This window comes from Parasteatoda tepidariorum, chromosome 6 (assembly GCF_043381705.1).
Source record: "Parasteatoda tepidariorum isolate YZ-2023 chromosome 6, CAS_Ptep_4.0, whole genome shotgun sequence".
NCBI lineage: Eukaryota > Metazoa > Arthropoda > Arachnida > Araneae > Theridiidae > Parasteatoda > Parasteatoda tepidariorum.
Genome location: NC_092209.1, coordinates 43,631,712 through 43,648,390, shown reverse-complemented (window position 1 = coordinate 43,648,390; position 16,679 = coordinate 43,631,712). Strand labels below are relative to the sequence as shown.

The 16,679-nt window shown below is 27.9% G+C and overlaps 2 protein-coding genes across 2 annotated transcripts in view; one reads left to right on the top strand and one right to left on the bottom strand.

Moving 5' to 3' along the window:
* Window positions 1-5,507, bottom strand: part of LOC107451793 (DNA mismatch repair protein Mlh3) — a 30,243-nt gene extending 24,736 nt beyond the window's left edge. Inside the window, exons 1-2 of the mRNA XM_016068007.3 lie at window positions 5,339-5,507; window positions 2,505-2,724 (exon numbers count right to left, since the gene is read on the bottom strand). Of these exons, the coding sequence (XP_015923493.1) occupies window positions 2,505-2,722 (218 nt within the window). The 5' untranslated portion in view covers window positions 2,723-2,724; window positions 5,339-5,507. The remainder of the gene's footprint in view (window positions 1-2,504; window positions 2,725-5,338) is intronic.
* A 543-nt stretch (window positions 5,508-6,050) lies between these two features.
* The window catches only part of LOC107451798 (zinc finger C2HC domain-containing protein 1C), a 36,170-nt gene continuing 25,541 nt past the window's right edge, over window positions 6,051-16,679 (top strand). The window contains exons 1-2 of the mRNA XM_016068018.3: window positions 6,051-6,250; window positions 10,701-11,326. Coding sequence (XP_015923504.1) covers window positions 10,766-11,326 — 561 coding nt within the window. The 5' untranslated portion in view covers window positions 6,051-6,250; window positions 10,701-10,765. The remainder of the gene's footprint in view (window positions 6,251-10,700; window positions 11,327-16,679) is intronic.

The following is a 16,679-nucleotide window of genomic DNA, read 5'->3' as shown; positions in this document are numbered from 1 at the left end:
AATCATGAAGTACGTTGCCGAAATCAAGTGAATCGGAATCCTCAAAAAGAGGTTACTCAAATGCATAATAAATAATTCTGATAAAAAATATATTGTATACAAAATACTGGATTTAAAAACTATTGAGAAATCATAAGCAATAACTGCCAAAAATTCGCATGTTACAGCACATTTTACAAGTGCAAAAAACTAAAATACAGTAGAGTACTGTTTAAACCAAAATTTCAGATTTCAGTGATCAAAATGATAATAGTCTGGATAACCAGTTATTAATCAAAGGGGATGATTAGAGAAATGAACCTCCATAGTCAAAAGATTTTGCTATTATTGAACCTCATTACTTTGGATAATTGAGGTTGTAATGTACAAGCTACACTCTTTGTTCAATTAAAAAATTATCTAAATAATTTAAACATAATTTTTGTGTAAATATAAATGAAAATGTATTGTTTGCAGTATAAAACTATTCTTGATGTCAAAATTAAAATATCAAGGGTCTGTCTAGGTTTTTCTGAGAGGTAACTATTTTGTGAAAATTTAAACATAATTTGTGAAAAATTAAAAATTATATTATAAAATCAACACAAAAACATGGTAAAAATATAGATTTATAGTTTCTTATAGGATACAAAAGTAAAATTTTAAGAAAAAGCATTTTGTGAAACTACCGTTTTCCTAAAATTGAATTCGTGAAGGTACCGCTAAGCGGTAGTAAGTTCGACCTGGACAGACCCCTGAATATGCAATGTAAATTTTTTTTAATATTTAGCATTATTTCAAAAATAAAAATTAACTAAACATAAAAGTTGATAGCTGATCTAATTTTTATTAGGGTGACCTGGGGTAATTCCTGATCAAAAAACGCAAACATCTATTTTGTGAAAAAACTATTCAAAATAGAATTTTAATATTTACTGGAAGTTTGAGGCTATATGAGATGAGTCCAATGGCACCTTCTTTTGTTTGAAAATCTAATTAGAATTTAAAAGACTTTACATTTCTAGTGATCAGGAATTACCCCTGGTCTTGATCATTTCTGGGGTAATTATTGATCACCAGTTTTTATTGTAAGGGGGCTGTTTAAAAATAATTATATAATGGTAATTAATAAATAAGACATCAAGATCATACAAATAAACCAAAAAGATATGTTTAAGCAGCTAATAAAATGATTTATTTAAAAGCAAGAAGAACGATTAACACTTTCAAAATTCTTTGCATCGTGCCATACATTTTAGGCAATCAGCCAACTCGTTCTCATGTTCTTCTGAAATATAAGAGAGTTCCCACATGGGTTACTTTTGCTGGATTTTTTAACTTCATTAAGGGAAAGTGTAAAGTTAAGTAAGGTACGTCAACAGCTCTGGCAGCAGCTCTCACACTGAAATTTTCATTTTCCATCATTAAAAGAAATTCACTAATTTTGTTTTCTAGAAGCTTAGTATCCTTTTTAGGCTTATAATTTCTCACCATATTTATACTAGGCTAATTTATCAACTTAAAAATTATTCTAACATTTATACTAGGCTAATTTATAAATTTAAAAACCATTCTAACGATGTACGCACATAAAATTAAGATAGAAACAAGGTAAGACAAACCAGAAATGGTGCAAATCAGAATACAGTCTTGTATACAGTTAAAAACAAATTTTGTGATGACAGTTAAAATATATTTTATAGTTGTTCCACTTAATAAATATGAACTGTTATTTAAGAAAAGACAATTAGGTATTTATAAGCTATTTTATATACTATTTATAAGAAGAAATGACAATGATCAGGAATTACCCCAGTGATCAATAATTACCCCATCTGTAGGGGGCAACATTTGATATAGTTTCCTATAATCAATTATAATGTTTACAGTAGATGTGAAACAATTAAACAAAAGCTTACACTACTTTTATATCAAAGAAAAAGAAAGTGACTCAAAATATTTATTATTAAGAGAAGGAGGGGGATCTTTGCAGAAATGTGCACATTTTGAAACCCATCTTTGAAATGGAAAATACAGAAAGCCGTTTAAAAGATACTTATTTTGCTAGATTAAACAAAAAATTATTAAGTAAATGTAGTTATACTTTAGTAAAGTGTACAAGCATTCTTGTCCATGTCTCAAATTTTAAAAAAAAAATAATTTTTTTAAAATAAAACTTAGGTGATCATTATTTACCTCAGAAACAGAGTGATCGTGAATTACCCCGGGTCACCCTACCTGTAAAAAACACTTTTAAAACCAATAAAATTAATAGAATGCTTATATTTTAAGCAACCAAATCTAAACATTTACAATATAAATTTCAATTTACATAATCAAATTTTAAAAACAAACATATACAGATTTTAAATAGCAAAAAACTCTCAAAAATAATTAAAAAATCTTTTTTTGAATGGGAACTGAAAATAGATAGTTGATCTCTAAAAATAATTTTAATCCGATATACATGTTTGAAAAACAAAAAAGAATAAATAAAATAAAACATAAATAAAAACAAAACTGACCTTTCTCCCACCAGTTGTAACTCTTCAGCAGAAATACCATGCCCATTGTCAACAACTTGTATTTTGTATTGCTCAAGATTCAAGCGAACAGCAATACATTTTGCATCAGCATCAATAGAATTCAACACAAGCTCTTCCACACATTGAGCAACAGTTGTAAATGCTACATCAGACCTTATTTTCTTTATAACATCAGAAGGAAGCTCTCGAACTTTCATTCCTGTAAAAATATGTGGGAATATTAAATGCGCTTTACCATTAATATTATTTATTTATTTGCTTGTATGAAAGGTATTTTTAATACATACGGTCATAAAAAAAAGGAGAAAAAAATTAAGTCGCAAATTTTGCAGTATGATGCGAGTTGCAAAGCTTTACAGAGGAAAAAAACATTAGAATTATTCTGTTTTTAAAATTTCAAGTAAAAAGTAAAAAATTTATTTTTTTATTTTGCTGAGTTTGAAACACAAGGTTGAAGATCCAACTAAATTATTTATTCCCAGTTATAATTTTTGAAAAGTTGTTCTTGAATTTCAGCTTACATTTAATTATTTTTTGTCTCACAGTCCTGTTTTATAGTTATCACTGATGTTATGCCATTAATTTTATTTATTTTGAAATCTCAGTGCTTGTATTGTTTTTTATGCAATATGGAATATTTGCAAAACATTTTCAATCTTTCAAGACAATCTGGTTATTTTTTTTTAAAAAAAATTGTATTTATAGGACTATGAAACAAAATAAATGTTAGTGTTATATGTGAAATTTATTTCGTTACGAAGGACATTTTAGAACTTCATGTATTATCTAATGCAGATTTTGGAAACTACAGATAAATTTTTCAACAAAAAATAAGCACCTTTTAAGTCCTTTTTAAGCATTCGAAAAATATTTTCAACCACTTTCCAAAATAAATAAATAAAATAAAAATATCATAATTAGGATCTGTGCAGCAATAAAAAAAAAAATTTTCTACCATAGAAAGTTCATAAAACTTTACATAATCCTGATAAAATAATTAGTTTCTGATAAATATTGCAGAGAAAATTGTGAAAATCATGCATTTTTTGTAATTTAGAACGACAATTGATAAGGCAAAGAAAAAATCTCTTTTTAAAAGACAGAAAATTAAGCACTTTTTACAAACCTGAATAAAATAAAATACCCTTAAGGGCTTTTAAAAAACATAAAACAAACATTAGCACCTTTAAGCACTTTTTAAAAATACACCCTATTCTAATCAATACTTAACCAGACATGATGATAAAAGATTCAAAGAAATGGAATAAAACATTTTGATGAAAGACCTTTTAATTTGTAAGGCTGAAACTTTGTGGTTAATTTTTTTTCTTTTTTTACTATTTGTATTAATGGTAACTTGAATATTTTATATCAAAATACTAAAAACAAAAGGAAGTCATTCTCTTTTCCATAAAAAAAAGATGGATGAGTCTAGCTTTTCTCTGAATGAAAATATTTTCGAGTATTTTTAAATCTTATCATTATTTAATCAAAAAGGTGGGTAAAAATTATGAAATGATGAGGCTTTGTCATTGAAACTCCTAAACCAAGATAAAAACTTGATTTGTGAACAATCTTCAAGTTTAAGCATGACAGTACTAATCTGCAAATAAAACAGCAGCGTCAGCTTTCCAGTGACATGACAGTAATGTGTTGGCGTCATCAGCGCATAAAATAGTGGAAAAAGAAAAGAAAATTTTTTCTTGAGGAAAAACAAGTTACTCAAAGTCAACCCCTCCACTGAAATTCTTTAGATTTTCAGAAGTACAAGTACTTCTGTAATTCATAAAGCTCCACCAGCACTGATTTTAAAACACCTTTGAATAAGAAGACAAAAGTTATTTTTCTAAATCATACATATTAAATTGCTATCTCATATCCCCTGACATGCTAAAATCATAAAAGAAGAATCGTGACAATTTAACAAGTAATTGTTTATTCAACGATTGATTTTATTATTTTTTCATATTATTTTGAGCATTCTCAAACCAAAGCACAGAATACTCTCATATTTGTGAAATTTGATAAGGTGAAATTTTCCCTGACAATTCCAGTGTCTGGGGTAAAATTACAATTTTCCCACTTTTATTTAGTCGAATATCCTTTCCCCTGATTTTTTCCAGTATTCCCCATATTCCATGTCCCTGCAATAGACCATATATAATAATAACTCAATAATGAGGATAATAAATGAATAAAAACTGGATCATTGCATATAAATTAAAACTAAGTTAATTAGTGTGTTCTTCATTAAGATATATATTTCTGTTTTCATTGTAAGTACATTATTAGTGTACGTTTTAAAAAATGTTATCTACATTTGAATTTATTTGAACAGATCAAAGACTTCATTACCTAAGTTCATTTTATTTAAAATGACAATACTTAGAATAAAAATTATTTTTGCTTCAAATATACATTGAAACTATTTAGATCAAACATTGAAAAAAAATTTGTGAATTTCGCTAAATTTAACCGCTTTCATTGAAGAATAAATAATATAATAATTCATACTGGGTAAAAATATAATAAATCATTCAATTATTAATATTTCTTTAAATACGTAGAAGTATAAAAAATAGATTCATTTTAAGACACATCAAAGTTAAAATAGTAGATTTAAAAATAACACAAGCTTCATTTCATTACGAAATCGGATCCAAGAAATAACACCCGAACAATACATTTCAACTACCAAAACGAAACAATTAAATTAACAGTTACGAGTTAGAAAAAAAGTTCTTAATTTACAACAGTGTTTGAATTTATGTCAATAACGATTTGATTTTAAGAAGAAAAACATAATCATTTACTTCGATATTCACTTAAAGATACATTCTACATTTTTATCCCATAAATTTTCCCTTTTACGTTAAAAATGTTAATCCATGAATCAAAATTGAAGGGGAAATAAAGAGAATATTTTTCAGATAACCAGATATTCTAGAGCGAGCGACAGATAAAAACATAAATTTGTAAAGCAAATTTTAAATGGAAACATTTCGCGCACTTCACTGTGTTCAACTTTTCAAACTGAGTTGTTGGTTATGTCGTTTAAAATGTCATATTTAAGAACATTAATTTTTTTCACTGTTCTGTTTGTACTGACAGATTGATTTTAATGAACGCAGGATAGAGCAACAAGAAGTAAAAGTTTAAGTTGTTGTTGCTAAGTTGTTTCTTTTTATATTTTTGTTATTTTGATATTTAATTTGATCTATATGCCACATTAGATAAGAAAATCGAATCTCACAATTTTTAAAACTAAAAAATCAATAATAATACACTAAAAACCACCTGATAAAGTATCTGATGAAAGTTTTACGAAAACGCTAATTAATCTTAAAAAGGCAAAACAATATTAAATACATAAACAGGTAACAATGTAGATTTGATTTTTAATGTGAAAAAGTTTTATTTTATTCAAAAATATACTAGATTCCCCTCTGAAAAGACATGTGAAATTTAACGAAATTTGATTGGTTGATAACGAAACAGCTGACCTACCAGCTGGTGAAACAAAACGTCAAATCAAATCAAAATATTCTGCCGCGGATGATGAGCTTGTCCTGTGGTTTCATTTCGTAAACATTCAGATAACACCTGTTGATGAATCAAGGGTTGTTTCTGTTGGGTTAAAAGGATTACTAATATATTGTGTACATATGACTCATTCTAAAGATTTGTGTGTCTATCGAATTAAGAATTAGGTGAATTTGTTTAGAGTAAGTTTTTTTATTATGTTTGTTAAGAACATTTAAGTTATACATTTTATTTGTATTTTTTTAAAATATAAATTAGTTATTTTTTCATTCATTGAAATTATAAACTATAGGTGAATTATGTTATTAAATCATTGAGAATTTTAATTTATTTAAATTACATTATGAAAATGCATATTATTATTATTATTATTATTTTTTTTTTCATTAGAACTTGTTTTACTTTTAAGTTCTTCTGCAATATTAACAGTATTAACATGCATTTAAAATTGGTACTTGAAAGAGCTAAATTTCTATCTTTGCTCAACATTCTTTTACTAGTAGTTATTGCAAAAATTATTTTAAAGGAAATAGTTTGCCCAATACTGCTACTTTGTTTTCCGCTTTTAATCAAAGAAAAATAAAAAGAATGAAGTGAAATCGAATCGCAATCAGTGCTTGATTTATCATAGGCCTGAGAGGCTCAGACCTATTGCTACAAATAATTTCTTTTTGACTTTTTACTTAATTGTCTATTAGAATTGAATTTACAAAAATTTTAATTAATATAAGCTTAAATTTACTAATACAACGTAAATTACTCATGTCATAAATAATTTAAAGGCATTTCATACATCAAGAAATAAATTTTTTCAAAGTTATGACCGGTTGGGGGGGGGGGGAAANGGGGGGGGGGGGGTTCTGTGCTTAGTCTTATTTCTATATCAGACCCTGATCGTAATAATAAATAAATAAATAAAACATTGATTGCATCTATGGGCGTAAACTTGTTTATAAATGAGTAGATAAAATGTATTGAAAATTCAATTAAATTATCGGGAAAGAAAGAATTATTTTTAAAGATTTATCTGCATAAATTTGTCAAAATGCGGGTATTTAATGCATGTATAAACTCATAAGTAAAAAATAAATTTTTTTTTCTTTTATACATTTTGCACAAAAAAAAAACAAAAAAAATTGATCAAAAACTGCTCTTTTTTTATTTTTGAAATGAAAAATTCAAGATTAAATTACTCTAGGAACGTTTGTGATAAAGTTGGAAAATATGACTAAATGAATAGTACTTGCTATCACTTTTTTTTCCCAAGGGTATTCGCCATTACTTTTTTAACTTGCGCAAAATATTTGAATCTCGAATGTTCGCACTTTCATGAAAATTAATTTAATGGAACACTAATCTTTCGATTCATGAAGCTTTTATTAAATATTTTGAAGTTTAGTAAGAGAGGGAAGAAAGTTCTTACATTTTTAGATTGAAATAATTCGTAAGATATTTTGATACCATGAATTTGTAATGATTATATGACAAATGCAAATTGAAGTTTATTTGCCAAAATGTAAATAGCCGGCCAGTTAATTTTATTTTCTTAGTGTTTTCCTTTATTTTATTCATTAAAGATCTCAATTTACATAAGTATATTCACAGTTTTGTGGTAAAGTAAGAATTACTAAACATTATCCTTTTTTTTTAAATAATTACTATCACGTCAAAAAATCTGTAAAAAAAAAAAAAAAGTGCATAATAGTTTTTTCTCTCTGAAATACAAATTTAACTGATTTGCTCCTGTGTTTATTTATATTACTAAATCAAAAAAATTTCGTTGATATTGAAAGAGGAAAGTTATTTTTGTATTTTTCATTGAATACGTATTTTTTGGGTTTACTGGCAGAAGCCTTCACTGATTATTCAAATGTTTAATAATTAAGTTAAAAGAATTTTAAAATATGTAGAGAAAATTCGAATCCTGTTTCGCTTCACCTAAACCACTATAAAAAGCTTTTTAGTAGATTTATTTTAACAAAGCAATTCTTAATTTTTTTCGTAATTCGTAGCCTATGCTAAATGTTGTGGTAAATTAATGAAGAAATTGAGATTAAAGGAATAAAATAAAGAAATATTTCATGGTAAAAAAGATATACTTTTGAGCAAATTAATTCAAACTTGCTGTCATAATATATAAAAATTATTATGAGATTAAAGAAATTATAAAAATTGTCGGAGGGCAAACTCAATTATTTAGTTTCACGTTTTAAGCAAAAAAATCTTCCGAAACTGAACGATTTTTAATAATCTATGTTTTAACAATATGCCAATTATTTTTGAGAAATCTGATTTCTCCTAGATATGCTAATTAAAAAACCATGCAAAATATTATAGATATGGACGAAGAAATATACTTCACCTAAATAAAATCGTTAATAAATATTTTACCTCATCTAGTAATTTAAAATGACGTCGGAAATTTTTGTTATTATTCCTCCCTAACTTAAATAATTTGTAGCAAATTAACGAGAAGTCAAAATAGATTGTTATGTAAAAAAAAAAAAGCTCTAAATTTAGAATTTTTTTTTAAAATTCTAATTTTTCTTTGGTGTCATTCTCTGTTGTCCCATAACAATTATTTTGTATGTATAGTGATTTAATGGTTGCATAGGAATACATATGGTGTTATATAATGACCACCCTTAATTATATTTTAAAATTGTTTTCTACAAAAATTAAGGTATAAAAATATATGCGTTAGGAGTCTAAAATTAATATTAAAAGCCACGAAAAGACAAAAACGCTGTGAAAATCTGACAAATTACTAGGAAAGCAGATGTGCAAAACATCAAAACCTGTTAGATTGCCGGATGAAACTGATAAAAATTGAGACTATTATAAGAAACGCCTTCGTGTTTCAACTTGTCGGTTTTGGGTATCTGTTTTATTTTTCCTCGTCTGTGTCTTTTTACAAACCTTCTGGGTATATTTTTTTAAAAATCTTCTTTGTAAAGGATTCTAAAAAATAGATTAAAGGTTGTGATTACGGAACACCCTAGGTAGTCGAACCTAGCAAAATTATTCAGACTTTCTTCAAACAAAGCAGATAGTCACCGCACTTTTTATTTTGCTCGTAAAATCAGTGAATGCTACCGTTGCCGTGTCATTGAAAAAACAACGCAAGTGCAAACATTTCGTGAAGCACTTTTTTTTTTTGAATTTGGCAGTATAGGGCATATTTAGCAGAGTAAAAACTTATCGAAAGAAAAAAAAACTTTTAAGAAATGTTAATGTATTTTGGATTTTTTTTTTTCAAAAATTCATCATATGCTACTGCATAGAGCTTCGCCCAAAAACGGCATTCCCTGACACCTGTACAAAGATGCAGTAAAAAGTGGTCGGGGGGTGCTTTTTTAATGCGGCGAACCGGGTTCAAATCCCATTGATACGAATGCCGCACCGCATTCTTGCACCGACCACAGTGCTGACGTGAAATATCCTCAGTGGTACACGGATCATGGGTTAGAGACCCCTTGCCGTCAGGCTAACCTTGGGAGGTTTTCGTGGTCTGCCTCTCCATGTAATACAAATGCTGGTTAGCTCCATCAAAAAGTCCTCCACGAAGACAAATTTCTCCCACTACTCGATCCAGGAGTTCCCTTGTCCTCTGGATTAGGTTCAAAATTACAAGGCTACGGAGTTGAACATTTGTAGTCGTAAACCCATAAAATTGGGTCGGCTGTTCAACGACGGTTATAAAATATAAAATAAAATCTTCACTACTTATTCATGTAAAAAAATATTAGCAAATAAATCTCAATCAGTCAATAAATAATATCTTTAGTAAGTTTGAAGTGGCACACATAATTTCTTTCCCCTTCAGATAGTAGCAATTTTTCCAACACGGTTTGCATCCCCTGGTATACGATAATCTTAAGAATGCTTTAACTCTTTGACTCATATGGGACACGGATGACCCTCTCATATATATATTTTTACATTCTCAAATAACGAGCAAAACTATATTTTGGTACTTTTAATATTAAAAAAGTTTAATAATTATTAAGAAAATCTGTTAGATTATCGAAATTATATTTGTACTATAATATAAAATCCAAAAAAGTAATTCGATTTTTTTTAATTCATATTCAAATATTTAACAATAATTGATTTCGTAAATTAAAGAAATTTCAACGATGAATAACTGTTTCTCTTAGATTTAAATAACTACAAATAAGTGCAAATTTGAAAAATTGTTTGGCACTGAGTAAATTTGAAAAATTTTACCGAAAAAAACGGTGTTTTGTGCAGTATTTCATAACCATAAATTATTAAAGTGCTAGATATATTTTTCACTTATTTTGACACAAAATAATGAAAAAAGTATGAAAAATAAGTGTAGTGAAAAATGATTCTACGGTAAGTTTTAGTATACCCTTTTGCGGTATGGCGTTTGTTTACAAGATTCTGTAATACTCGGGTTTTGTTTGAATAAAACATATTCTATATAGGATTTAATTTTGATACTACTTACCACATTAACGATTTATATTGCGACTTAACTAGCTTTCAAAAAGAGTCATTTTGGTACTTTAAAAAATTGTTGTTGGCAATTTTACGCTGATATTTACTGACTGTGTCTTCAAAGTCAAAAATATTATTTTCATATTTGCCTTTTTTATTTTCCAGGATTATGGAATAATTGTATTACTGAATAAATATTTTGCTGCACTTCAAGAATCTCACCTATCAAAATGCCTTCAAAACTGGAACAGCTTCAGTTACAGTTTCGACAAAGACTGAACGAAGAGCGTATGATTAAAATCCATACCGATAACCAACAAAAAGCTTTGAGCAAAGTTTCAAGATACACCAATGGTTACCAAAACAGCCCTTCTTCTACTTTAGTTTCTCCCAAACCTCCACAATCTGTCGTTCCTCCTCAAGCACACCATTCTCCTATTAAGAAGGGTAGCCCTGGTGTGGACAGATCTCGTCCCTTGCCCCCTATTGCCAAGGAACAGCCGAAGAACTTTTCCAGTAGTCGAAGTAGCCCAATACCATCTCCCGTAGAGAACTTTGCCAAAACTGCTGATTTTCGGTCCAAATCTGTTGACTTAGAGCAAAGAAATAGGCTTCCAATCGGTGTTCAGAATGGTCGAGGTACGATCCAGAGAAATGGTAATGCCAAACCGGTAATTCTTGAACCTAAACAAGTGTACCAGTCCAATGGAGCTTCCGATAGAAAATCTAATCAGGACACGCTGACCAAGTTGAAACAAGCCGAACTACAGCGTTTGAGAACTAATACCAAGGTAAGTGGTTAACAATATTATGCATTTTAATCTTTGCTTATGGATTGCATTAGCTTTTCTCATGTAAATACAAATTTCGCGTTTCTAAAGTTAAGTTCTCTGGTGATCTTCGTAGTATTTGTTTTTAAACAGGAATTTATACACTAGTTATCTTTTTAAAAAAAAAAAAAAAAAAAAAAAAAAAAAAAAAAAAAAACTTGTGCAGATGATTTTAGCGGAATATTCCATGTTCTTTTCCCATGATATCTTGTTTTAACATTTTATGTTACGGAAAGCTCACAAGACAGATTTTTTTTTTTTTTTTTTTTTTTTTTTTTTTTTTTTTTTTTTTTTTTTTTTNTTTGCTTATAGTGGCTTAACAAAAACGTTACAACCCTAGGGAACTAGTATTTCATTAGATCTGAAATGTGCGTTTGCTAGATAATAATCTCTTGTCATTGTTATGACGTTTTTGTAATTATCTCTAGTTTTGAGTATATCATTTTCGTATTCAGCTCTCATAAGGTTAAAGTTATGTAACGTCATGATTATTATTTTTTTGTTTTTTTTGTGTGATTTTTTTTACTCAATGTTGATCTAGCACGATCTTATCAGAGCAGGGTTTATCTTGTTTTAGAAATAAATAAAAATTCCGTTACTCTTAGCAATAAAAAAAAATTCTTCTGTCTTTTTGTGTTAAATATAGTTTGCAGCCATGTTCAGTTTTAACCCTAAGTAAATAGTATCGGTAAATTAACTTTGAGTTAGGCGTAGTATAACCACATTCAACTCTTGTGTCTTTAAATTCTTTCTTGTAATACAATAGATCTTGCAAAGAATTGATTTTCTTACAATACCAATTCTTCTGACTATAGTTCATACAGTTATAAAAATTATATAATATGTACACCGAAGAGCCATTATATTATGACCACCTTTAGCCATCAAAACTGTTAGAACCCGCCGTGGCATTCATTCCACAAGGTGCTGATAGGTAGTCTGAGGTATCTGGTACCAAGAGCTCACCAACTGGTCCTGCAATTCCCTCACATTGCGAGGGGATAGAGTGGCAGCATGAATTTGGTTTTCCAAGTAGGACCACAAATGCTCTATTGGATTAAGGTCAGGTGAATTTGGGGGCCAAGACATGACTTGAAAGTCACTGGAATGTTCCTCGAACCAATCCATGACGATTCGACCCTNACATATATTATATAATATATTATATAATATATTATATAATATATTATATAATATATTATATAATATATTATATAATATATTATATAATATATTATATAATATATTATATAATATATTATATAATATATTATATAATATATTATATAATATATTATATAATATATTATATAATATATTATATAATATATTATATAATATATTATATAATATATTATATAATATATTATATAATATATTATATAATATATGTAATATATAATATATTATGTAATATATATAATATATTATATAATATATGAATAAACTAGAAAGTATAGAACTTGAAATGCTTGTTTGAAAAAATTGTTTTCACTCAAATGCATCATACTTTGAAATGCGTGTTTAAATAAACAGACACGACTCAAATGCGTATTTAAGAAAATGGTTATAGCTTAAAAATCATGTTTGAAGAAGTAGACGTAGCTCTTAATGAGCATTAAAGAAACTGGAATTAACACAGATGTTGCATTTCTATTGTTAAGCAATAAACACAAAATTCTAACATCTTCAATATTCTTTAGAAAGGTGTGTGCGAAATTAATTTGTTAACTCGTTTAGTTTTCGTAGGATGTAAATTTACTGACTGCGACTTAAAATCTAAATTTGAAATGATATTTCTTTTTTTGTTCCTTTCTAAAAAGTAAATTTTTTTAAATACACTATTCCCATCATTATTTCCATATAGATATTTCCATATAGACTCATGTCAAGCTACATCTTTCGGGTAATGTGCAGTTTGCCTACGATAGGTCAATTTTCTTTGATTCCCTTCAGACAATGTGCATTTTGCCTACTCTATTTTTATTCCCTTTTGGGCTATGTGCATTTCGTCTATACTATGTTTATTTCCTTTATTCTTTTTGGGCCATGTGCATTTTGTCTACGTCTATGTGCATTATTGTCTATGTACATTTTGTCTATTTCTTTTATTATTCCTTTTGAACTACGTGCATTTAGCCTTCGCTATGTTCATTTTTCTCAAACGCTCATTTTGAGCTATGTCCAAAATAAGTTTACTAACGAGTTACAGCGGTTGCTATTGAAATTAACTGTTTTATGCAAGTCCAGAGGTTACTAATTTTTCGCAAAAAAAAAAATTCAACGATCATGACCTGTCTGGCGAATCACGCTTGGTATCAATATATTAAAAACGAAAGAAACCCTTCTCTGTTTGAAAATTTCAGAAAGCAGCAATCTTTTTAAACTATACCTAAAACAGGTTTAAATAAATGTGAATGCCCTCTGAAATAAATAAAAATACCAACAACTTTCTTCCTCCTACGCCGAATCTTAGTCAAGCAAAGTTCTTGGAAAAAGCTCGCGCTCTCAGTTATCAAAGCCAGTGATCTTGTAAGCTTTTTGTGCATATTCCGAAATTAGTTATGAGTTTATCTCCGTCGGCACTAGCTCTATACTTACTTCAACTAAGTGACAGAATGTATTATAAATGGGCTTGAAACACGCCAAAGTTTTTGGAGTTAATGGTTTTAAAAACAACAATGAAACAGTAACAAATCTCCACAGATGTTTTTAATGATAACCTTGCATTTACTTTGTTTGTTTTCTTTCTGATATAAAATTTTTATTCCTCTAAATTGTTTAGTATTTCGAATAATAATTTTTCGAATACTATTTTATCTGATTATATGATGGTGATAAAAAAAATATATCAATTTATGAGTGATGTCTTATCTATCGTAAATAATTCCTCTTTCTCTAACTTTGAAAACTGAGCCATTTTTTTTAATAAATAGGATGATGTTTAATTATTTAAATTTAAATATTTTTTAAAATTTATTGCGCTGATTCATCGCAATTTTCTCCTGTCTGGATCCAGAATAAAGTTTATTAATATTTCATTATAAAGTATATTTCATATAATAAATATTACGTTCAAGTTACAGTTTTACAGGAATATTTTTGTTTATGAATATTAAATTTAGTGAAATCTACAGGAATAATTAAAAGCAAAATTCTGGTTTAGAATCTTTTTGATTAATTTGAAAACATGCCACCATGAAGAGAAAAAAAAATCCACTTTAAATCCAAAGCTATATTAAAATCCCAGAAAAATGTATTCTAGTTGTGAAATTTATTTATTAAACACAAATAATTGAATAAAAAATTCATAGATGTAGCTCATTGTTTTTTTTTGACATAAATGAAAAATATTTTTTTTCATGTCAATCTAGAAAAAAAGGCTACATACATTATCAACCGAACTCTTGATATCTGCTGCTATTGAAAATTTTTAAAAGTATATTTAAAAATAGTTTATGTGGCAAAAGTAATTTCTTTCAGCTTTTGATGCATTTAGGATCGTTCCTAAACTATCCATGGATAAAACGGTGATGTCAAAAACACTGTGTCAAAAACATTTTCCAAAAACCTAAACAATAGCATTTATGCATTGGTTGAAGCATTATTCTCATTTTAAATATTAAATTACAGCTATTGTTTAACTCCAAATGAATAAAATCGTCAAAAACTGACGCATGCATGAAACTTAATAACCCTGAGAAAAAATACTAATAAAAAAGAATTGTATTTTGAATAGATTCAAGAATTCGTGTATACTCAAGCTTTATATTAATATCAATTCTTAAGGAAAAACTTGAAACTCTCTGAAACTTGTATCGCAAAGGTTAAAACAAATTTAAAAAAGGCGTACTGATTGAGTATATTCTGGAATCAAATATTGAATTCCATTCTAACGATGTCAGAAAAATATCGTTTTGCAAACAAACCTTTTTTAATTCCTATCATCGCAATCTCAGAGATATCTTTTTCATGTAGGTCGAAATAAAAAGCAATTCTTTTTGTAGATGATAGAAGAGCGTGAGATTAAACCATGCATAATTCCTTCCTAATTGCTTGTATGCACGCCAACAGGACACACATGTGCACACGAACACTTCTTTGGTGAGGGCTCTATTATTCCGGAAATACGATCCAGTTGATTTCTAAGAGCAAATAAAAGGACATAAAATTGTATACAAGAAGCTAAATATGGAATTGCAAACAGTTAAATAAATAATATTATCATAAAACGGGTAATGGAATTTAAATGCTTATGCATACTATGCGCGTGTCTATAATAATAGTGATGTTTGTTTTAATGATAAAAGCTAGATTAGGTTCTTAATTGAAAATATAAATTGGAATTGTTAATTTTTGATTTATTGTAAACAATTGTTTCCACAGTTGGGAAAACTGCAAAGTTGTAACTGCAGTAAAGTCAAAATATATCAAAATTTTTGAAATCGAAAAATTTCCCTCTAGCTAACGTTTTGAAATGTTGAAAAAAATATGAAATTTGGAAAATGTTTTGTAGAAAATAGTATATTTTTTATTATGTAACAATTTTATACCGTGTAAAATATATTCTCTTTAAAACTGTGCAATTTTTGTTTTTTGTTCTTAAGTCTCTATAATATTTGTGAACAATAGCGTGTCCCTTGTCATTGAAAAAAAATGCTAAAGGTGACGCATGATCTAAAAAGATTTTACTTTTTAATTTCGCAGCTTTTGTTACAATCTTCTTTTTTTTTTTTTTACTCCTTGTGGAGCGGATTAAGCTAACTTTAAAAGGAATTCAGGCAAATGTGCAGCATAATGAAAAAATATCTAATCATTTTGGAACTTTATAATCTCCTAATACATCAATAATATTAGAAATTCGGTTCTCTAAATAAAAAATTCAGTTAGTGTAAAGGAAAAATTTTACCAATAAATTCAACCGAATTTGAGAGACAAAAAAAAAAAAAAATCAATTCAATAGAAAGCGGGGGAAAATTGTCTTCACTGATAATTAATGTTTTTCAAAAATCGTGATTGAGATGTTTGAAGCACTACACTAGGCGTGTGCACAGAGTTTAAAAAATATGTATTTTATTTGAAAAATTTTATAAATAGACTTACAAATCTAGTTATTCCGGTAGCTATGTATGTTTGTTATTTTTATGTAATGTTCGCAGAAATAAGTTTGATACAAAATGTACTTATTCAACTATTTCAATGACGGAAAAATGCAGACATTAATTTTAAAGTATTTTCCTGCGTTGAAGTTTTAGTTTTCAACTATTTTCTTATAAGTTCGATCAAAATGATGGGGAAAAATTACTCTAACCAT